The sequence below is a fragment of the Mixophyes fleayi genome, chromosome 4 (genome assembly GCF_038048845.1).
Source record: "Mixophyes fleayi isolate aMixFle1 chromosome 4, aMixFle1.hap1, whole genome shotgun sequence".
NCBI lineage: Eukaryota > Metazoa > Chordata > Amphibia > Anura > Limnodynastidae > Mixophyes > Mixophyes fleayi.
The window spans coordinates 326,654,329-326,679,656 of record NC_134405.1 but is presented as its reverse complement, the minus strand read 5'-3'; the positions used below and the strand labels follow the sequence as shown (position 1 = coordinate 326,679,656).

Below are 25,328 nucleotides of genomic sequence, written 5' to 3'. Positions count from 1 at the left end.
ATGGGATAGGAAACAGAAGATCTCCCTCAGTTCCTCATATAGTTTTAAGTGCTACATTAGTATTTATAAATAATGGGAATAAATAAGTAGAAGGTATGAACTTTTTTGTTTTGGTAATAAACATGTACTTATTTTTTTAATTTTATTTTTTTATTTTGTTTCTTTATTGATGCTATATGTTCGTTTAGACCCGTGATCTTTCTAATCCACTATTTGACTACAGCTTGGTCTAGTCCTGCACATTTAAAAGGTTGAAAGGTGGAAATCACAGAGAAAAAAACAAGAAGAAAACAAACAATTTTGTTTAAATATACAACATTCCCATTTTTTATATATATAATATATATATATATATATATATATATATATTATATTATATATATTATATAAAATACACTTTTCCTATATTGCTGTATGACTGTGCCCTTACTACAACTAAACTGAACTGGGGTCAGAAAATTTTCTTTTTGGTTTATAAATTACATAAATCTTTGTCACCAACAGCCTGACCATTATGGAATTTTGTGACCTCAAAGTGGGTAAATATTTAATTCCTTTTTTGCTTTACTGCAATTTTTTTTTTTTTTTTTTAAAAACCCGTTTTTATCACTTTAAATTAAAAAAGACAGTGCAATTAAATTTACTCTTTATAAATTAAAATGTTTAGAGAATATGTTCTTAATACCATTACATTTATATTTATTAATTTTTTTGTAGAAGAAAAGTCTTACATTTGTTTATAGACAAGTAACTGTTTTATAAATTTTATATTTTGGAGTTTATATTTTTCATTTCTGGGTTTCTATAACTTTTTTTTTTTTTTTTTTTTCCTGCAATTTTTTTTTAATTTGTATTTTTGATAATCTTTTTTTTTTTTTTTTTTAAATAAATTCTAGATTTTGCCCCCAAAAAATATTTTAATAACCATTGGTTTCTTAATATGATGAAAATATAGAAGGGTATAACTTGCATTTTTCCAATTCCATCTACCAGAGAGACCTTTTGCTTAATGGCTCCGCTCATACATATTGTCAGCCTCTGCTAGATTTTGCTTATGGCCAGTCTTTCGTGCATATTATTTTGTCAGATTCAGCTGAAGAAAACATTTTTGTCAACATCTTGTGCCTTTACAGACCCTGTTCATGGCATGTTTTCTAGATCTCCTCACAGAATTACAAATTGAATAATAAACACACGAGCAGGAAATAAATGTCTTTAGAGCTCTACGTAATCTGTAAGCAGATTCTGAGGAACTGTTTAATCACTTGTGTAATAGATGCTGGATAAGGAAGATTTCTATGAAGTACGTGTTTGCTTCACCTGTATTCCTGACAGCCACCCCATGACTAATGGTAGATTTAGCAAATCTTCGATAAAGGAAAAGTAGAGGTGTTGCCCATAGCAACCATTTAGATACTCTCTTTAAGTTATCTAGTACAGTCTAGAACATGATAGCTGGAATCTCATTGGTTGCTATGGGCAACGCCTCACTGTTCCTTTTTAGAAGGTTTTCTAAATCTCCCCCTTAATGTTCCATTGATGCTAACCTCACTCTACAAATAGAGCAAGCGACGGAGTAACTCAGGCATTTATTACAACATCCCACACACTTAAAAGTTGAAACACTTGAAGAAAGTGATCATATTTCAGAACTGTTAAATGGTTTATAAATCAAAGAATAATCTCTGAATAACTAAATATGTACTTGTCTAGTCTTGACCACATTTGGCTTGCTCTCCTATAAACAGGAGTGTCAAGTGTAAACATGAATTTTATTTCCAAGAAATCTATACAGATATTAATTTAAAAAAAACCCAAAAAAACTAACTAACTAAATTCTTAAAAATCTGATTGTTGTCTTAAACTACTTCAAAGGTTGAATTATAACCTACATTCCTGTTAGGTTTTCTTTTACTGTGTTCTTTTAATACATTTTTTTTAAAATTGGACTTTAGGATGCAAAGCCAGTGTTGGAGTGTTACAGGTGTCCACACACAGCAAAGGCAGCCATTTTATTGACTACACAAATATTTACGAGGATGTAGCTTATGCATTTACTAAGAACCAGCAACATCAACTGGGACCTTGATTAGCAATATTCATGATGCATAGCAAATATTCATGAGGCACTGGTTTCTTCTAGTCCATCGATGGGTATCATGATAATATATTCCGCCCACTAAAATGGCTGCCTCCACGCCGTGTAGAGGACAAGTGTGTGTCTTCAGACGCCCCCACAAAAGTGCAAGTTTTGCAGACTTTGAAACAAAAGAGAGAGGAGCATAAATTGGTGACCATGGCACCGTAAATGACACCTGTGTGATATTTAGGCTGATATTATACAACATATTTTTCTACTGCAAAGATTTCCACCAGTTTTTTTTGTTGTTTTTTTTCAAATGCTTTATTATTTAAAATTGATATGTCTGGCCTATATGATGTCACTCAGTCATGTTTTCCGTTTTGACAGGTTCATGTAGGGGTAGATTTATCAAACCTTCTAAACAGCTAGAATCTGATTGGTTGCCATGGGCAACACCTCCACTTTTTTCTTTCTTTTTGGAATGTTTGAGAACACTATATCAAGTATTAGGTGGTAAGTTATTTATACCACTTGTAATTGTCCATGATTATTTTTTTCCTTCTATAAAGTGAAAGGAACCAGTTTCTATTTTATTTTTGTTCTCATCAGATACTTAGAAGTGGACGTGGCCAAACTACCTGTAGCCAATCAGAGCATTGGAGCGGTCGCAAATCTAGACCAGCCTGTAGCCAATCAGAGTATTAGAAAACCCACAGCATACATTGTAATGTGTTTGAAGTTTGTCTATATTATTGATCAAAATGCACATAGGCGTTTACAATAAGCTACATGGAATCCCCCATTCATATTAATATGGGCAATTTCTACAGATAAATCTTCAAAAAAAAATTTAATTCTATAAAAAAGTTACAGCTATTTAGATTGAATTGGAAATATCTCTAATTTACGATCATGCCTTTAAAATGAAACCAGAGGAATTTGCCTTTTTAAATAGCTGTGTTCACCTATTTTAAGCAAGCGCATGATAAAAATGCAGCTTGCTGCTCGCACTACAGACCTCTCCAGCATTTAACGGGTTGACGTGACTATGGAGAAGGATCTGAATGGCTGGGTCTGGGAGAGGAATTGAGTGTGGCTGTCTACGAAGCCGTGCATGTCTCTAACAATCCTGTACCCTTCTCTGGGGCACAGAATCAATGGGAACAGTCCGGAAGACCAGCAGGAGAGGTGTTTACATTACACTGGGCTGTGTGAAGACTGAGGGCAACCAGCTTTTTCCCACGCTCCCTGGAATGGTATCAGAGCAAACCTAAATAAATATATATATATATTGGCAGCAGTGACCACTGGCAGTAATTGCACTTCCTAATAGCATTGCAAATACTTCAGAGGTATATCACTGCATGAAACGTATGTGTCTTTAATGCCCATTAAATGATTATATGCCATGTACAGTCGTTTAGTGACAGTCAGATGTGGTCCTCTGACCTTCAAAATGGCCACCCATTACCTGTAATCTCAGCAATAACTTAAAACAAAGCTTTTAATCAAACAGAGACACTATTCTGCCATAGAATAATAGCAGGTATTGTAATGTAAAAACGGACAAGTGTTACAAAATAAAACAAACCAATCTGATAATTCAATGTGATAGAGTAAAGCTGAGGGATGAAAATGCTGGGGGCCGCAGGTGAGGCTCAGAGGGCCGTGTACGGGCATAGGGCCTCCTGTCGCCCGTCACTGCTATAAATTAGTCACTGTTAAGTAACCTTGCGGCTTATTGAATCTGTCCCATAGAGTCTAATGGAACGATTCCTCTAGTTGCCCAATTATTTGGAAAAAGACTACAATACTTGGATGATTTTGCTGAGGAAAACCGTTTGGACAGCAAGGCGCCCTGAAACTGCAGTGACCCTATATTAATCGGCAATAACCGTTTTATGCAACATATAGAACTTTAAGAATAATAAATGTCTCGTTTAAAATTTACAGTGGTTACCGATCGATGTGCAGCAAGGGTCCCCCCAAATTGATTAGTCATTCCCTGATTTGTCTGATCGCGCACTCCTTTAGCAAAGACCACTACCCAAACATCACACCTTTTGGGCACTGAAATTGAAGCTTTTTTTTTATTTTTATAAATTCAGGCTAAAAAACATTATCTGTACTGTTGGGGGCTATGATCGACAGAAGTAAGGCAGCTCAATTGACTGTGTTGCTGATTGCTAGTGCAGTATAAATGGTGCCCCCATCATAAAATAATTGTTGTTCCTGTCATTAATAATGATTGCCCCCATTAGCAATCAAATAATATTGTCCCTTAATATAATGAAAAGTATAATGATGGAAAAACTAAATGTCCCCATATGTTCATTCTAAATTTATTTTGTCCCTCCGTCAATAATAATCTGGTGTGACAAGATTGCGGTGTCAAGCGCACCTCTATATAAAACAAATGGCTCTGTTATAATGTGCACAGGGCCCATGTGCTCTGGTTTTGGTGCAGAACTGGTTCATGTGTAATATTTATGTATTGCATATAATATCGGAGCTGACCTCCACCACTTCAGAGGATGAAGGGAGGGGGCGGTACAACTGGCCGCATACTAATGATTGATATCATTACCACTTCCCCTACAGAACCCTTTTCAAACTCCTCACCGTCACCTACAAGGCCCTCTCCCACTCCACTACCCCATACATCTCCAACCTCCTCTCCGTTCACGCTCCATCCCGTTCCCTGCGATCTGCCAATGACCTACTCCTCACCTCCACCCTGATCACCTCATCCCACTCCCGAATCCAAGATTTCTCCCGGGCTGCCCCCCTCCACGGGAACGACCTCCCACGCTCCATCTTACTGTCCCCTAATTTTTGCACATTCAAATGAGCACTTAAAACTCATCTGTTCCTCAAAGCTTACCACCCTCACTTCTGCTCCTCTCTCATCCCCTGTTCCACTACTCCCTCTTCTTTCCTCTGTCTCCCCATTGTGCCTCCTGTTTGCCCTCCCTCTAGAATGTAAGCTCTTACGAGCAGGGCCCTCTTCCCACCTGTCTCTCTACCCTTTCTTCTCCTCCAACTACACTGTGCAAGCTGTTTGAAGTACTGGTATTTTTGTTCACCCTATATTACCCTGTATGGTCAACTATCTGTTTTCTGTACGACGCTGTGTAAATTTTGTGGCGCCCTATAAATAAAGATTAATGATCTCCTCGCTCTGTCCCAATTCCTCCTCTGGCTACTGCCCCCAACGGCCCTCCAAAGGCAAATATGGAGTAATGAGTGGGAATGCACCAGTCTTTAATCCTCATTTGCCTTTCTACACAGACCCCAAAGTTCATAAATCCGACTTGGTTTAGTACAGTTTTGAAAATGTAATGCAAATGTGCCATTGGTTAGTTTGTTTTGTTTTTACAGTTATGTGCCCCAGTTTTGTAAATTCCTGTCACAATATCCTTCAGTGTGCATTCATGTAAGTGTGCTCCTGCAGTATACATGACTGTGAGCCCTGAATACAGAATTATGACCTCAATATTGGTGTTTTGTATTGTTCTTGTAGACAGGGCCATCTTTTCCATTGGGCACGATGGGTAGCTGCCCGGGGGCCCCACGGGCAAGGGGGCCCCATAGGCACGGCTCTTAATGAGAATAATTAATCCTGCAAAAGAAAAAAATCTGCAAAAAAAACCTACAAGGGTCACTGAGCAAGTACATCTATCTATCTCTATATATCTATATCTATATCTGTATCTGTATATATCTATATCTATATCTATATCTAGGGGCCCCGGTGCACTGCTTTGCCCGGGGGCCCATAATGTTGTTAAGATGGCCCTGCTTGTAGATGTAGTATGTTTTATAACTTTTTGTTGTTTTTTGTTTGTTTGTTTTTTGTTTTTAAATACAAATCTCCGAATATTTCCTAAAATAAACTACAGGTAGTGGGGGAAAAAATGGAAACTCCTAGTTAAATGAGGAACTCCAAACAAGTTGAAAGCAAGGGCATTCACACTGGTGTGGCTCTTGCATTAATTAAACAAACATTGCAGCATGGTCATGTATACAAATGCTGGCTGCCCTGGATGCATGTAATTATGGTTAGCCTGGCTACAAGAGGAGAGCTTGGTGACACTGAAATAAGAGTGATTGTTTGGCCCCATCTGGCAGGAGCTTCAATCACCACGACAGATTAACTTGTTAATGTTTCACGAGCAACGGAGTCTAAAGTGATGTCCGCGTGGAACGCCCATGGAAAATATGGTCAGCAAAGTGTTCCAGTGCGCGCTGGATTGAGATAACCGTGCATTCAACGTGCACGGCAACAGGCTCGGGACTGCCGATCTATAGACTGGATATGTCAACCTGTGTCGCTAGCGGTTAGTGTATGGAGAAACGGTCAGACGAGAACTCCGAGCAGGAAATCGTAGATCTTAACCGCTCATTGTAATGCATGTTCGTGAGTTCAGTGATGCTCGGGTAATGGACTGTTGAGCAGCGGAGGAAGGTGATGTGGTCTTATTTCAAACAGTGAAGGGTTCTGGCGCTTCTGTAGTGTTGAGGCGCACGTTTTCCTGGCATGGTTTGGATGTCATTCTCTTAGAATGTTGGGGAATTTAGACTGTAAGCTCCAATGGGGCAGGAACTGATGTGAATGAGTTCTCTTTACAGCGCTGCGGAATAAGTGGCGCTATATAAATAAATGGTGATGATGATGAAGGTCAATTAATAGTAACGAGTGGTCACCTTCACCACCTGGTCCAGCATGTCTTTCCTGATGGATGCCCCTATCCACAGAGCATGTGTGGCCTTCCGGAGGTTATACCAACGTGACACTTATATTCTGCATATCCAATTATTCCGTAAACAAATGCCAGCATAGCAGAGAAACGCGTTGAGAGAGTTCGGACTACTATACAGAGCTGTAATTACTGTACCTCATAAACTTTCATAACTCATTTTTCATGTATTGGAATGTATATTAAAGACCATTAATCCATCTGCATGACAGAGTGTCAATCCACATACAGGATAAGACTGCCACCTGCACTAACCGTGAACGGTGAGATCGGGTCCAAGACTTATAATGCAGGGTTCTACTAGAGATTGGAGGGACTGATCTGTGCCTTAGACATTGATATACATGCTGCTCTTCTCAGGAGGAGGCTCGGAGATCTAACTAATCTGTTACAAACAATTGCTGGAAAATGATATATATTTTATTTATTACTGCAATTGGGACTCCGAGTTCCTTAAGTGCCGATGCTTTATTATTGCGGACGGGACTTTGTGTTCCTAAGATCTGAGTGATTCATTATCTACAGTTGAATTTATATGTGGAAATATGTTTAGCTGATGGAAGAAAGGCCAAGGAGAGTTCTCTACACATACTGTTTTGTTTTATTTAAGCTTTTTCTTATGTCTTTTTAAGAATAATAAAGTTTAATTATATCTAGTAGTTGTCTGCTATATTGCGTTTTTAGTGATTTTACTTTTTATTGTTTAATTAGTTTTTGTTTTTGTTTTTTTTTTATCCGCAACTTAGTGCTGTATATCTCTATATTACTTTATGACTAAGTTATAGAGATTGTAGAATCTTTGAACTCCTGCTTATTTTTTATTTTTTTATTTTTTTTATTTTAACTTTATTTATGTTTCAAATGTGATATAATAACAGTTGCCAGTATACAAGATGGCGTTTGTAGTGCCATGAGGTAGTTTTCTCCTTCCTTTTACACATCCATATGTCATGGCCTTCTCGGTCAACAGATCTAAACCCACTCAGCCATTTATGAGATATTCTGGAATGACTCCTGAGGTGGCTTTTTCCACCACCGTCAACCTGGCGTCCGTTGAGAGTTGATTGTGGAGGACGGATGCTACATCTGGCCTGCACAATTCCAGATATCTGTAGACTAAGCGCCACGGTGCACGTGGGCCGCACGCCTGGTGACCCAGTGCACTTTTTATGTCACTTTAATTTGCTGTTTCTATTTTTTGTCCACTGCCTGTAGGATGAGGCCTTCAACCCTCAAAGATCTATTAATTTCTCATGTAATCTAGCAGTTTATGGAATAAGTTTACGTTATTCCCTGTAGCTGCTGTTCCTTGTATAGATGTCTTAATCAGGGTTCAGGTTCTGACTGATATGAGATTTCAGATGGGTGTCTCTTTGATTAAATATATGGTTTACACTTATTGCTGAGATGAAGGCTAAAGGGATGACCTGAGACGCATCAGTGATCCTGCTAATAGTTTGTATTATGTAATTATAAGTCCGTTTTAGTTGTGTGCGTTTCCCTTCTCATGAATCTAGTCGTGTATATCTCTCCCAACGCAAACTTTATACTAGCGCTCTGTGTGGCACCAATCAGTCTGACAACGCTTAAAGTTCTCCAAAGGGTTCTGCGTGTGGAACGTAGTTTCATGAGATTTGTTCATTTTCTGAATACTTCCCCCAAGTAAGTGATTTTTATCAAAATGTAACCTATTACAAATAATTGGGACTCGCCTTTTTGGGCCAATGTGAAAGCCCCTCTCCGTGAGCTTTCTCTGTCTGTCTGATTTGTTCCTGGTCAGTGTTTCCTCATGGTAAGTTGCCTTGTTTTGGTCTTGCCACCTTTGCTTGCCCTCGTGGAGGGTGGAGGGCAGAGCAGTCTGTAGCATGTGAGTACCAGAGGATTCCTCCCAAATTCCAAGGCTGTCGCTATAGGCTTAAGAACAAGCAGACCGAGCCCCCGGTTCTCCGCTAGTGATTTGGATGTCGTCCGTTTCCTATGGCAATTCTGTTCCTGTTAACCCTTTTTAGTGCCGGTGTTTCTGTTCCCCTCTCTGGTTCTGTCATTATTGAGCTCCCCCCTCCGGCTCCGGGACTCTTTATTGTTCTTATTTGACAAACTTTAACTCTCTGAACTTGGCTGGTCATAGTGTCTTGTTCTGCCCAGGGCCGGATTAACCATAGGGCTAACTGGGCTACAGCCCAGGGGCCTATGGCATCCAGGGGGCCCTTGAATGTGCTCAGCAGCAGTATTGATCGGTCGGGGGCGGAGGCGCCCCCGGCGCGATCAGTGCTGCTGAGCACTTTCACTGCGGTCCTTCTCCGGCGCGCTGTAGTCTCCTTACTAAGGAGATCTCGTGAGTCTCACTCTCAGGAGATCTCCTCAGTAAAGAGCATACAGCGCGCCGGAGAATGAGGTAAGTGCCGGTGGGAGGGGGCGTGGGCAGCTCGGATCACGGGGGGAGGGGGGCCCTCACGGGGGAATGGAGGCCCCCTTAGCCCAGGGGCCTCCATTCCCTTAATCCGGCCCTGGTTCTGCCTCATGGTCCCTGCTTCCCAAACCACCATTCCTCTCTGCCTTCTTCGCCCTCTCCTTTCTGGTCCTGTCTGATGCTTTTTTTAAAGTGTTCATGATGTCCCTTAGGGACTGGCTGGGCAGGGGGGGTACTTGCCCATCGGACCGCTGTCATAGTGGGCTACCTTGGGCTAGGTCACTGGCCCATCTGCATTTTTTCTTCCTATTAAAATATGCTGTTGAGTCGAGTCTTGCCCCATGGGCTAACATTTGCCAGCTCTCCTCTGATGTCCCTTCCGCCGGATGCTTACCTGGATCCAGTCCCGGTCAGCATTCTTGTTGAAAGTGTCATAAATGTGTTAAGTAAGAGCAATAGCATAAAAAATATGTGAGTGAGTAGCCAAGTCCATCCTGAGGGGGGGTGGGGGAGAATAGTCCTGGGGAGGAGGATAAATTTAAACTGCAAGAAGCCCAGTTGCTAGATCCAGATCTAGAAGGGATGCAGGCACTAGCAGATATGTCATATAAGACTCGGGTGGTAGATGAATGTGCTTGGTTTGACGTGTTACTGTATACGGTGTCCAGCCCAAATCACAAGTACAGGTTGGTAGTCCCACCTAAATATATCTGGATCGGTTCATAGCTCAGGCCCATGGGGAAGGAGGTACCGTTCACTGAGGAAAATGGAGAACACGAGCCAGGCTCAGACAGCAGTTCATGTGGTTAGCGAGGGATGTAGACAGCGACATAGCAAACTGTGCAGGCTGATTATATGCTGATTATAAGAATATGTTAGGACAGGGCTGCAACAGTGACTGACAGACACAGGAGGGAAGAAGGCAGCATAAAAAGCAGGACAGTGATGACTGGTGATGTTACTCTCAGTAGTCCTTGTAGGATTCCTGCAAGAAGCCAGTCTATAAGCGGACGCAGACTGGGGAAATGAGTAATCCCAGGCAGAAGAGAACTGGGGAAGGTGGAGTCGTAGCCACACAGGACCCCAGACAACCAGGGAAAGGCAGTCAGTAGGGCTCTCAGGCAGTAGGGCTCAGAGTAGCAACTGGAGCAGGAGACCGATACTCCCCGCAGAGGCTCTGGGAACTGACCGATGCCGGCCCATAGATTGTAAGCTTGCGAGCAGGGCCCTCTTACCTCTCTGTCTGTATGTATTATTAATGTTTGTTCCCAGTTGTAAAGCGATACGGAATCTGCTGGCGCTATATAAATAAATGATGATGATGATATGCACCATCTGAAGTAAATGTTATTGAGAGGAAGACATTTCCCTACACACAGTAGACTGACTTTCAGTGATTCCATTGAAGCACAGAGCAGCCAAATTCATTTTGCAGGGTGACGGCATAGAACACAGCGAATCTCATTAGAATCTGAAACCTCTAAAATTCTATCAAGATAATGGCAGTTTTACTTATATACAGTATGTTATTAGTAGTGCTCATCTGAGGCAACTTGTATTTTAGGTGTTTTGTGGTCGTTTAATAAAAAATACAAACCTTTTTAATCTTCCCTTTTGATGCTTGTTTGACGCGAACCCCGATGTAGACACATGGCTGGATTGGATGAACAGGACAGCAGTTGTGAGTGCGGATTGCAGAGGGATTGGGGAGGGGGGGGGGGGGGTGGGTAGACCTCCAAGGCTGGATAACTGGAGTGTTCAGCTTTCCAAAATGTAATTTACAACAGGCTCTGATCATGTCTGTATACATCCATCTGACAGTCTCAATATATATATATACAACTTTTTGGCCTGGGTTCTATTTGTATTTTATAAATCTATTTATTGTGTTGGCGTGCTTTTGTGGGAAGTAGAAAAAAAAAAAAGGGCTTTCAATTTGTAGCGAATGCGAAGAGTATTCTGTTACTTTGTCTAAGTAAATCTCTAAAATATTATGTCTAAAAAAAAAAAAAAAAAGAAGTATTGAATTAAAAATGTAAGCAAAAAATATATATATAGAGAGAGAGAGAGTTCACCAAGCACTGTCTGGTGGGATTTATCTCTTGGGAGATTTCTCTGTACGTAGAAACATCTGTACATTATTATAATGTACTACCTGCTGAGTCAGGGAGGGTGGACATTTATTATATATTTTATAGTACCTGACCACTGCCCCCAGTTGTCAGCAACAGACCTAGTCATTACTGCTTGGTTTGTTTGCTGGATACAATGCAGAGGATTAAAAAAACAGAACATTTGGTCAATTACACTATAGATCCAAATCTTGTATCAGTTACTCTCTATGTTTAGAGCATACGTGGGTTAATATTATCCAAACTGCAGTCCTGAGAGGCCATGTGTTTTTCTAAGATCATCATCAATATAGCGTCACCAATTCAACAGCGATGTACAGAGAATATTGGAGCTTACTGTCTAAATTCCCTAACGCAAACACAGACTAGGGTTAAATTTGTCAGCAGCCAATTAACCTACTAGTATGCGTTTTTTTGTTTGTTTTTTGAAGAGTGGTGGAAATCGGTGTGTGAGGAAACACAGGGCAAACCTAAAAACTCCACACAGATAAGGCCCTGTTCGGCAATCAAACTCATGACCTCAGCGCTGTGAGTCAGAAGTGCTAACCACTGAGCCACCGTGCTGACCAAGATACCGATTTGTAGCTATTTATTAGCTACAACAAGAGTTGTAGGTTGTCTCTCCCCACTGAATGCAGAAAAGCTCTGCTGTGGCACATTTATACAAGCGTCAAGTTACAGTTTCTCCTGATTGCAAACACATGTTATAGCATGCATACACAGCCGTTACCACTAGCAATCGGCACTTGCGCCCGACCTGTAGCTGGTGCAAGTAATTCGACTGAAAATCATGTCCTGAGAGATGCCCAAAACTTGAATCTGACGCTTGGCGCGCCCTTACTGTACTTTGCACGTAGTCATACGCCCAGCCTCTTCCCCATTACGCCCCTTGAAGTGCAGACTGTAGTAAGGGTCCTTTGCGCTTAAAGTTGAATCGGACATTGCCGTGTTCTCTGGCATATGGTTTGTTTGTGGGCATGCAGAGCGATTACACGCAAAATACGGCACGTATTGCCTTTAATGTATCGGGCCGATTATTTTTATCATGTAAATTGTCCAACTTAGGAATATTTAAATAACTAAACAAAAAAATCCCTAGTTTGTAAACTGCGTGTCTTCATAAACATTAAACGAATATTTTTCTCTACTGGGGCCTGATTCATTAAGGATCTTAACTTGAGAAACTTCTTATTTCAGCCTCCTGGACAAAACCATGTTACAATGCAAGGGGTGCAAATTAGTATTCTGTTTTGCCCATAAGTTAAATACTGACTTTTTTTTTTTATGTAGCACACAAATACTTGATAGCTTATATGTACACTGAAATTTAAAGTTGATATTTGTGTGCTACATGAAAAAACAGCCAGTATTTAACTTATGTGCAAAACAGAATACTAATTTGCACCCCTTGCATTGTAACATGGTTTTGTCCAGGAGGCTGAAATAAGAAGTTTCTCAAGTTAAGATCCTTAATGAATCGGGCCACTGGTTTGGAAGTGGTAATTCACAGGATTTACTTAAGTCAACCGAACAACCTGTGTTGCGGAGTCATTGCATCTGCGGGATGGACTCTCAGTGTGGCTTCTTCTGTAACATAAACATTCACAATAGAAAAAGAGTTCTCGGAACAAAAAGCCCTCCCGCCATATGACTTTCTTCTGCTCCCTAAGTAGCTATTGTACTTATCCTTGTCTGTTTAGCCAAAATGATGTCTTTACTGCACTGCCAGATTTTTCATAGCAAATTCATATATCTGCTGCAAATTGCTCACTTAATGTTGTGCGAGTTTGTGTATATCTAATCCCACCATGTTTATGTAGTTAATTATGTTTGTTTTAAACTGACAGTTCTAATTTCTTGATTCCCCTTTAATGAAGGTTTCATAGTGTTGTCAGACTTGGATGCTTCTCCTAATGCTGTGGTTTTTATTTGAATCATTCGTTCCTCATCACCTAGTTATAGCGTTTTGATTTAGCCTTGATGTGAAGTGATTTATAACAAAGGCGCTCCCATTAGGCAAGGATAGGCAGTTGCCTAGGGCGCCGGGCTCTGGAGGGCACCACAGATTAAAAATTTATTTAAAACTGTGCGGCGACAGCCCGCTGACCATACCTTTCACGGCCGCCGCACAGCTTCAGATACATCCACAGGGAGGGGGGGAGGGACTATTGCTCACCACCGCCGCCTCTCTGCTCCGTCTCCTCCCCTCCACTCACTGACTGACTGTCGGGCGTGACATCATCATCACGGCCCGACAGTGTCAGTGAGTGGAGGGGAGCAGACGGAGCAGAGAGGAGGCAAGTTAAGGTAAGAAAAGACGCACATTTTAAAAATCGGCGCCCCGACCCAGCACACTTACACACTATTTTGTAAGTATGCAGGTTGGGGGCGGCAATTTTGAAAATGTGCCTAGGACGCCACGGACCCTAGCACCGGCCCTGAACAAAGGGAATACCATTTGTAAATGTCAACTGTAAATAGAAACAGATTGGTAACAAAACTCTTAATAAAATATGACGGCAATTTGACCGCCAGCGCTTTTGACAAAGGCATTTCTAAACGGACATTGAAATTATATTTATTAATTCAATGTGAATTCATGGTTAAAAGGAATCCTCATTAAAAAAAACACTTGTCTTGGCGTTGTCAATTCAATTACATATATTTAGTGAACATTGCAGGAGGGTATGTACAGATTATTAAAGTGGTCTGGAGGTTGAAACCCTTTTAAGGATTTGAGGGTGAACTTTGTTTGTCAAGGTGATCTCTGCTTAATGTAGAAATCCTTCATGTGTGTTCATTAAAGATTAGAAATTTGGTTTAAAATTTTTCCTGGGGTTTAGACCAAGTGATTATATACATCTTTTCCAGTTTTTCTGTTACTCTATATCTTACTAACGCAAATCTTGTCAATACATACTAAGGGGATACATTTACTAAAACTCTTAAAGGAAGATTGTTGCCCACAGCAACCAGTCACATTCTAGTTATCATATTCTAGAATGTATTAGATAAATGATAGCTAGAATCTGATTGGTTTGCTATGGGCAACACCTCCACCATTTTTCCCCTTTTTAGAAGTTTTAATAAATCTACCCCCTAAGACTTTAAAATGCTGGAAAAACTCCCCAAAAGAGAGGAAATTTGAAGTACGATTGCAGTGGTATAGCCTTAGAGAAGGGATGCTTCGGTTTCCAATTCATGAAAGCGTATACCCACTTGTTAAAATAATGACAGGAACCGGAAGACTCATTCTGTCTGTAATTAGCACTGTACATAGAAGCTTTGATTGCAGTGTAGACCTTAACGTGTGGTTTTTGAATAGTCCCCATCGTGACCACAATTGGCACAAAAATAAAAAAATAAATCTTTTAACACAGTCATTCTTTCCTTGTATTAAGAAGGCTGGAAAGCGCCCTACAAACTTGATTAGACATCTTGGCTGGCTTTAGAAGGAGACAATGCAAGGATTCTTTCTTTTCGCTCCTAATTTCTGAGAAAAAGATGATACACATCAGGGGTCATTTATGCGTTCAAAAACCGCAGACGTGAAATGTGTGCAGGAGAAATGACACATTTGTGTGATTTTGTTTTGCATTGCACATGTCTTGCGATATATCCAATGCAAAATGAACGTGGAAATGCGTCTACCTCGAGATACGCTTTATCGTTTCACAATGTGTCGGCATACAGGGATTTTTTTTTCATGTGTTAGAAATGAACCGAAGTACCATTGCTCATTACATGTGACACTACAGCAATTTTAGTACTCATGCACTATTCGAAAATGCCCATATTTCGCTAAAAACCCGGACCTGAAAAATTATCATTATGTGTAAAGGTTTTATTGATTACATCTGAAAGAAAAGTTATTGTATGGTGGAGTCCAGCACATTTCTGACATCAACTATGACTTGGATTAGAAAGCAGTGTGGCAGCTCACACAATGTTTATTGTAGAGTAATATATTAATGTTGTTCTACAATAAATCTCTCCCTCGTTCTGGGAACTGTAGAAAAGTTACTATAACCCAGTGTAACCAATCCGTTTCTGTTTATCTTTTTTTTCTCATTTACAAAAAGGATGTAATGACTTGTAAATTTCCAATAGGAACTAAGCCTGACAGATACTGTTGGATCCAAAATATATCTTAGCCATTCCTGATAAACCTTCCACTGTCCAACATTTTTATGATGGAGTGAACGGACTAGGAGAGGTTTCATATGCGAGACCAACAGAGTATCTTTCCATTTGTGTCGTTCAAGGACGCAAAAATAGTATTTAAACTTATCTGTGTTTCTGCAGAACTATAGACTAACTGTTTTGCAGAGAACACCAGAATTGTTTCAACAAAGCAACAAGTACCCACAATCTGAGCTGTCTGCCTACTCCTATTGTAGTGAATTGGAGAAGGGGGGTGAGAGCCCAGACTATGACTCCTTTTAAATCTGAATTGATAGATGCCACTCTTTGCACCTTGTATTCACTGTGTTTTTGACGCACAGAAAAAGACCCAGTACAGCACTCTGGTGGGGGTCCGTACTCCCGAACTGCATGGGACCTCCCAGTTTTGCTAGTAGGGGACAAGGCATATCTAAAAATTAACCAAGTGACTTAAGCCTGAAAGGAAATGTCCACCTTTTTGTGGTATTTTCTTTTATTAAACAAATGTTATAGACCCAATGGGTCTATTTTCTACATACAAGTCCCTATATTTTAAGAGTTTGTTAGATTCCCTCTTTAGTGAAGTGTATCTTACATGGACTTAAAACTGAAACAATTCTGCAGCTGCCTTTGGAGTGATTATGGCCACCCCTGTAGTTTCATTGGGGAGATGTCTGTGTATTTGTAAAAAATGTTTAATGCTGTACGTCTCAGTACCCATTGACGTAACGTTGGCATCATCTCCAAGGATATCTGAAGTGACTTCGATGTGACCGTAAGTCACTTCTATTCAGGGCAATACATTATAAAATCAGGACAATAAAATATATATATATATATATATATCTCTCCATGATCTAATGCCTGCTGGGATTTGTAGTTCCACAGCTCCTACAAAGCCATGGGTTGCCTCTGTCTTGTGTGTTTCATGCTTCATGGCTTCTCTCTGTTATACCACTTTCATACTGCCGCCCCTGCAATATCCCGGGTTTTTGAAGCCGGGTTTTTGCAGGGTCTCGGAGCTTCCCAGCTCAGAAACACCATTCATACTGCACCTCGGACCCCCTCGGACCCGGGTTGACCCCATTCATACTGCACAAGTCTGTGCCCTGGCAATTTGTGGGAGTCATCACGAGCAGTTTTCATTGGCTGAAAAACGGTGATGTCATTGAAAGGTGACTGGTTTGTTGACGCATAAAGATGATGCTAAAGTGGGTGGTGATTGTTTAGCACATTACTTTTCATCATGGCCGACGACTCACTTTTGTGTAGCCCAGAGTTCATGTTTACTAGTATTTTTTTGATGTTTTATGCAGCAAATGAGTTTGCTGCAGCTGCTGACACTGTGCACTCTTGCACAGTCACAGTTCAGGAGGAGGAAGGCGAAGTTTATGGCACAACAGAGGAAAACTCAGTGTCTGTATATGCGCAGGAGGAGAGCGTTTCTCAGGGCCAGCATTGCCTCAATTTTGAGATTCAGTGCTGCCAGTAACTGAACCATGCGTGCCAGAGAGCGTAGCCACGGAGAAGCTTTCTGGTCTACTGTGGAAGCGCTTGAGGAACAGCAGTGGATGCAACACTTCAGAATGTCACGTGGGACATTTAACTATGTGCTGGACCTTATTACCCCAGCACTTTCCAGGAAGGCCACTAACTTTGGGAAACCTATTCCACCATGTAGGCGCCTTTCTATTGGCGCCTGTCTATAGGCGCCTGTCTGCCTGTCCAGAGACAGGCAGACAGCCAATCAGCATGTTTTCTGTGCAACCCGGGTTGAAAAACCCGGGTTGCACCATTCATAGTGCAGGCGACCCGGGAATTACCCCTCGATAAATCGTTTTTAGACCCGGAATTTTGGACATGTACCATTCATACTGTACCAAGACCCGGGTCGTTTCAGCTCGACCCAGGAAAAACCTGGGATTTTGGTGCAGTATGAAAGGGGTATAACTCGCTCCCTGGGGGGGATATGAACATACATAAGTATCGCAAACTAATAAAAGTTTGGTCATATATCTTATAGTCCTTTTGTCAGTGCTGTATACACAAGTGAATAATATGAGCCGAGCAGTCTGCATGTGCTGTGCTATTGTAGAATAATAATATTTAGAAATGTCTTTGACATGTGTTCTCTTGTTCCTCAGATGTGGATGAATGTTTGGACAACAATGGCGGGTGTCAGCAGATCTGCGTTAACACCATGGGCAGCTATGAATGTCTGTGCAAGGACGGATTCTTCCTCAGTGACAACCAGCACACGTGTATCCATCGCTCTAACGGTACGTACTGTGCAATAATCTATTAGATTTGTCTTGTGTCTGAGGTGACTTCATTGCAGATTTGGTCAGTGTGATGACGCGCAGGGCGCCAGTGGTTAGGGGCACCTAGAACACTGAGTGACATAATAATTTGGCACTGCCCTCACCTTCTTGGTACAGGGAGCACCAAGAGCCTGGTACCTCCGCCATGCTTTACTGTTGCCCGCAGACGCTCATTATTAAAGTTAGGACCAGCTTATTAGTAGAAGAGTCTTGACGGGACGTGTGGCTTTCCATACATTTGCAAATGTGTGCAAATTATATTTCTGCCTTTTTATGTACAAATAGAGACAGCAGCTCTTTTGCTGGCTAACAGCCGTGTGCTGGGGGATTTTTCTCTGTTTGCTCCTTTCAGGAGAACCTTGCCCTTCCAAGCACCTGCTATGAGCCTATAAATTGATTGAGCAACTTCCATTTGTGTACGTACGTACGTACGTACGTACGTACGTACGTACGTGTGTGTGTGTGTGTGTATATGTATGTATGTGTACATATGTGTATATATATATATATATATATATATATATATATATATATATATATATATATATATATATATATATAACATATACATACATATACACATATATATATATATATATATATATATATATATATATATACACACACACACACATGTACACATACATACATATACACACACACACACACACACACACGGCAGTCCTGATTTCCTGATTTGCAAAAGCAAAATAGGATATTTATTCCAAAATTTGTTCCGCCGTTTCGAGACCAGTAGTCATTTTATCGAGCTTGATTTAGAGACCCTCTATGCAGTATAATTTTTTGTTTTTTTTAAAACCTATGAAAGTATTAATTAGGCACCAGAAAATATTTGTGCTATATCAGTGAAGGATCATTCCAGTTCTGTATGTTGTGCAAGGTAACATTTACTAGCGGAAAGTCTTTTTATTACTGTAGTATTATATTCATGTCCAGTGTGCCTACAGTGTTTGGCATGTAGTTTATAGAATATCATAGATTGTAAGCCTTTCTTACCTATGTCTGTATTGCCTACTATTGTTTTATCACTGTGTTTGTTCCCAATTGTAAGGCGCTATGGAATTTGTTGGCACTATATAAATAAATGATTATGATATATAACAATGTTAATTGGACGAGAGAGCGACGCTCATACACAGATGATTGGTCCTTTTATAAAACTTTAGGTACACTGCACAGAACTTAACCGACTCGCTAGCACCCAAGACAAATATTTATTTGTTACGGAATATGAGGCTCCAATGTTTGGTGGTTTTTGTTTCCTATTACCGTAATAACCCAGTAGCCCCTGTGAGGTTAACACAGTCACTGGCCGTGCTAATTAACACACTACTGCCGATCATTTCTTCATGGTCCGCCTGATTAGTAATGTTATTATCCAAACACTGCGCTGTGGACAGTTATAATGGTTTAATTAGGTCATCAGTTGTGTGATTAGTGTGTTCCAGTAGTTGCAAAGATTCTCGTTAGCCGTCTTCAGACGCCAAATTGCTCTTCTTTCCCAGTAATTGCTGATAGAATGAGGATTTCACGTCTGACGACAATGATCCCTCACGCTGCTTTAGCCCTCAACAATATGTCACTGTAATACGGGCGAGGCTGACTGCCAAGCTTCCAGTATGTGATCCACGTGTCCTAAATGCCTTGTTTTACTGGGAAGGACTCGGGAAAGAGGTATTATGAGGGAAATTAAAGAATTTCCAGGTTTTTTTTGTAATCTTACATAACGTTGAAGGTAAGGAGGCCAATGACAGAGCTCATTATAGCACCCAGCCATATAATTATTAATTCTCCTGATTTCTCCCGCTCATTCTATTATACTGTTCTCTAACCTTTCTACAGGTTTTAAGTTCACGTGACACGTACACACAATAGAGGAAGCCATTTTGGCAGCTGTACTAATATCCATGACACAGGCGTTTGCAGTGCGGTTTTTTAATGCTTATTGGCTTTTTTTTCACTTGCATTTCAATAGCGATGCATTTAATGCGAGTTTGATATCTATTTTTAGAAGCGTTAGGCACTCTGGGTCATTATACCTGGTGATTTTATACTAATTATATGTGGCTCAGTGGTTAGCACTTCTGCCTCACAGCGCTAGGGTCATGAGTTCAATTCCTGGCCATGGCCCTCTCTGTGTGGAGTTTGTATGTTCTCCCCGTGTTTGCGTGGGTTTCCTCCGGGTGCTCCGGTTTCCACCCACACTCCAAAAACATACTGGTAGGTTAATTGGCTGCTATTAAATTGACTTTAGTCTCTCTCGGTCTATTTGTGTGTCTATGTGTGTGTGTGTGTGTGTGTGTGTGTGTGTGTGTTAGGGAATTTAGACTGTAAGCTCCAATGAGGCAGGGACTAATGTGAGGGAGTTCTCTGTACAGAGCTGTGGAATTAGTGGCGCTATATAAATACTTGATGATGATGATGATGATGATGATTGATGATGAAAATGTCCAAGGGTAAAAGCCTTTCGGCTCTTGTCAGATAAACTATTCCTTTCTTCCCTCGAGTATTTCTATGTAACCAGAGTGAACCTTGGTCTTCCTTTTGGATTTTTTTTACTGTGTAAAAAAGCTTCATTGCTTTTAAGTTTTTCCCCCACAGTAGATTGATTGATTTGCAAATCATTGTTTCCCCTTTTCCCCTTCTTGTTTCCCAACCTCTCTAGCCTTATGGTTGAAATACAGTGCTTTTAAATACTGTTTTTGAACACAGCTGCCTGTCTGGAGCAGAACCCATTATCAAGTGAATTTGCAAAGAAGCAAAATGAGTCTTGAGGCACGTTTTATATGGCCAGGTGTAGGTACACGTATGTGTATGTATGTGTGTCTGACTGTGATTGACAGCCGTCATGCAGAGATATATTGGTGTTCTTAGGGGTGTGATCAGTTAAAAGACCTCAGAACATTATGGGTCCTCTTACTCTGAGATCAGTCACAATGTGCCTTTGCCCCCCCTATGTATGCAGTAGTTTCGCTTTTAATTATACACATAAAACAGTAGATAAAATAACACGATTTTCCAAATCCATTCTCTTTGGAGGAATATTTGCATATAAATGTATATACATTTAATATATGGCTATAGTGAGTGGCATGCCTCAATGCTAAAATATAGAGACCTGCTTAATAATTTAACAGTATGGTATTTTATCGTCCCCCCTCCTCCGCAGGTTGGCTACTATAATTATAGCATAACGTTTCTACGAGTGCAGCCACTAATTCTCATTCCACGATTTCTGTAACAGAGCAGTGTTTTCATTTAAGCAATTCCTGGATGGTTCCCTGTTTAGTCTGTGGAAAAAATCTGGATGTTATTTTGCAATGTGGAATTCTAGAAAGCGAGCGATCGCTGTACCTTATTCTTTGGTTTTATATATTTTTTTCCTCTGGTTTTTAAACATTTGCAGGTAAACCAGGGCCCTTATTACCAAATGCTCACAATGGAATACTAGCTTGGCATTTGCAGCGTAATAACATTTTGAATAATGCATCTCGCAGACACATTGGCTTACCTGCTTTTGTTGAGAGAGACCTACTGCAAAACAAAAAGAAATATATTCCTGAAGAAGTTGTAAGATGTCACTGTGTTGTCATGGTATTTTTAATAATATTTAAATTGTCCCCACCTTCGTGCGACTTTAGCTGCCTGGCTAATAAGAATACCAATACGGAATGCACAGGAGGTCATTATAAAGCACAAAACATCCGGGGTGCAGCGTTAAGTCTGCATCGTTGCCGTGAGCCTCGGTGTGCGCTAGATTTCCGCCAAAGCACCACGGCATTCTGGATCAAGTGCTGGCGTTTGCAGCAGAATTTTGCAGCTGGTGGAGTGAGGGTGTCTCTTGCGGATTGCAAAAAGTACACGGCATTCCGCAGATCAAGATTGCGATGCTTCTTGCTGCACTAGAAGTGTTGCCCAATCGGTGTGCGCTTTGCTACAATCTCTGCCATTTAAACGAACAAACTGGACTTTTCTCCTAATCTCCCTTCAGCATTTTCCTTGCTGTGTATAGCAGGTCATGTCTCATAATAAAAACCACTTATTTACATTTTGTCCTACTTTGCGGTCTTGTGTCGGATTTCAGGATGCCCTGTGAATATGCCCACATAAGTCTGTTTTTGTGTAGCCGTTTACATATTCACTATGTTCCGTATAGGAATCCAGGAGAAAATTCCTGACGTTGTAAACAAATATGTAACAGGGGGGAATATTTTTTCCCAGCGCACAAAGTTCCGATAATTAAGTAAATTGTGGTTTGAAGCTCAAGGACGAGTTTAAAAAAATTCTGCAGTAATGTTGGGAAAGAATCGTACAAATGTAAGATTGGTGTTTTACGGAGCTGGAATCTCCTGCATGCTTGAAATAGCAGCGTATATATACCCAGGGCAGGAAACCATATTAATCTCACGAGTGCTCGGATTATACTAGATACCTTTTAGCGGGCTGATACCTGGTGTTGCTGTAGATACATATTCTGGTGTTTAGATAACCTTCTAAACAGTCAATCTTGTTTTTGTTTTTTTCTTAATTTAATTTTGCTCTTTACTTCCAACTTCTGACATCCAAGAATAAATCTAATTTATTGAATATCATCACAACTGATTTTCATTTAGGGGCGATGGAAAGATGCAAGCAAAAAAAAGTGAAGATTGTTGTACCTAAATATCTGGTACCAGTTTGTTTGTTGCTCTATACACACAGGTGCCTGTTAAAACTTTGTACACTGTGCGTTTCACAGAGCATTGAAAGTGTGTTCTTGAGGCTTCCCTTCAGCATAGTGTACTAAGAACTGAGTGTCGAGGCTTATGACCATTTATTTTTTTTTGGATTAAAACAGTTAAACAAGCTTTAAGAATGTGCGTTAAATGCCTGTGTACACAATGCCTAAGGCACGCCTCCCAACCGTCCCGATTTGAGGGCTCTGTGCTCCCAATCTTTGTCCTGATCAGTGGGAAAATCGGTAAGTATCCTCTGTTTACTGAGCGGTGAACGGGGGCCGTGTGATCAGTGCACACGGTAATGAACGAGAGGGGAGGAGAGAATGGGGCACTCCCCCAGCGTGATGTGACCACGCCCAGGGGCAAACGCAGGATTTGTAGAGGGGGGTTTCCACACCATGCTGCCAGTGGGCGTGACCAGCATGTATGGGCGCGTGGCTATAATATTAGATAGTGCTTTGCTGCTCTCCAACTCTTCCTATCCCCATAATATACATGGGCAATGCTGCATGCACTACTGTTAGGTGCACGCAGCTCTCCCTTTTCAAGCAGAGCCGTGTGTAATGGGGGCAGGGTCCAGCCACCACAATTATACAGTGCCCCAGGCTTTGGGGGGGGGGGGGGAGAGTTCAGGCACTAGGAAACCCCCCTCAGTTTGCCTATGACGCCCACCATGACATGAACACGCCCGCTGTCCCAAGGCCGCCTATTGGGAGGTATGCCAAAGGGTAATTATATTTTCCTATGAGACCCAGAACAACTGCACACTAACACTTGTGGTCCCAGATTAATAAATCAAACCGAAACAGTTGTGCACCACTCGTGTTAGATGCTTATTTGAACACAGAGGAACTGTGCGCTGAATCCAAATCAATTACACCAGTGCAAGACTTTAACTTGATGTTTTTTTTTGTGTAATTTGAAGGTGTAATAGTCCTGGCTCAGTAGTCAAAGTTATTATTTTAAACCATGGAATAGAATTCATTAGATATAGATTTTGTGAATATTAACATCTAAAATACATTTTAAAAAAGTTAACATAGGATATTACAGTAATTTTAACAGTAGGTTGTTTCAGAAATATTTTCCTTTGTTCTTTTCATTGTTATGACTGTTTAAATAGGCTACAGTACATTTATAGCTCCAGAAAAATGGCTGCCTAACTTAATAATAGAGACACTCTATAAAATAGAAGGTAATTCACCTGATGTTCCAGCTAAATTTGATTAAGGACCTTCCCCTCAGCAGAAAAAAATCCCAAGGAGTTATTGATTACTCCACATGCCAGGACACCGACAGGTACTTTAATGATAAAGCCAAATATCTGCATGTTCTGAGTCTCTGTTCTGTGTGTGTCTGTTCCCCATGTGAGTGTATATAGCATGAGCAGTAGGGGGCACAGAGCCCTAAATTTAGATGCTTTTTAATACTATTTAGTAAAATGCAAAGAAATATTATCTCCTATGTCTTTGTATTTCATTAATAGTGTTAAAATGAGTCTAAAATTTGGGTGAAAAGTAACTTGAACCAAACCAAAAATCTCTAAAGCTTTGGGGGCTGGGAAAAGGGGGGCACAAGCACCCCAGGCTAGTCCTATAGTGGGCTACCTTGGGCTGGATCCCTGGACCACCTCTCTCGCCCCCTGGGCTAAAATTTGGCAGCCCTCCCTTGGCTAGGAGTGCCCCGGGCTATTCAGTTACGTTTACCATACAGCTACTTCTAAATTTCCACTTCGATCACTGTCCATCACTGTATAAGTAACAAAATAGTGTATCGCAGGCAAGTCTGAGTTTTGTCTAAACAGCCCTGGAAAATAAATTCTGTGCATTGATGCAACTTTTTGCAAACTAATGGTGGAAAAAAAAATAAAAAAATCTGTTTTTTATTCAATTCATCGAGGTATCCTAATTTTTGAGCTTTATTGAAGGAATTGCAATAATTACACGGTATGAGCAATTACCTGGAATAGACAGAACTTGCGCCGTAGTTAAGACACAATAGGTACATTGTTTACACACCTAATCATCCTGGGTTTATTTATGGACCAGTGAGTAGTTAATTACTTGGTAACCATTGTAAAACGGCTATAACTCTTTCTTGGGGGGGGAATCCTAGTTCACCGAGGCTGGTTTCTCTGTATTTTTTAATTTACAAAGCTCCTTTCTCCAAGCCCGCTATGGTTTGCAGCTGATTAGTCTTGGGTTATTAGAATATGTGACATAAACGGAATTGGTTAGAAACCGACCCTTGCTTGACCTTGTAAACTAGAGTCTAATAGACTTGTGTTAGAAGCAGTTACTCATTACTAGTAATTACCTTGCATTGAAAAATCGGATTCAAAACAGCTGCATGTTCAACCTCAAAAATATTTTTTTAATTTAGGTTTAATTATCCAGTTTTTTTGTTTTGTTGTTTGTTTAATTAGGACAATATATTACAGCAAGAAGTGTGTGTTTTACTTGTGTTGCATTGTCTTTCGTTAGGGTATGAAGCCTAATTTTGCGAAACATGATTTATATATTATATGTAGAGTTACTCTTTTTTTTTGTTCAGTTCTTCAGGGTAGAGACGGCTTCACAGTCGTTCAGTCTGGCTGAAATGTATGGTATAATTATTAACATTTATTTTTCCGATTTGTAATCTCTCTCTATGTATAGACCGTTCGGTTATAGCAGGTAAAATTAAGTTGTAAGATCGATAATACAGACTAATAACTATA

General features: G+C 40.5%; 1 protein-coding gene across 4 annotated transcripts in view; it reads left to right on the top strand.

The window, feature by feature from the left end:
* The window catches only part of SCUBE1 (signal peptide, CUB domain and EGF like domain containing 1), a 203,580-nt gene that overhangs the window by 50,494 nt on the left and 127,758 nt on the right, over positions 1–25,328 (top strand). For all 4 annotated transcript variants that reach the window (XM_075210281.1, XM_075210279.1, XM_075210280.1 and 1 more), the window contains exon 4: positions 17,694–17,828. In XM_075210281.1, coding sequence (XP_075066382.1) covers positions 17,694–17,828 — 135 coding nt within the window. The remainder of the gene's footprint in view (positions 1–17,693; positions 17,829–25,328) is intronic.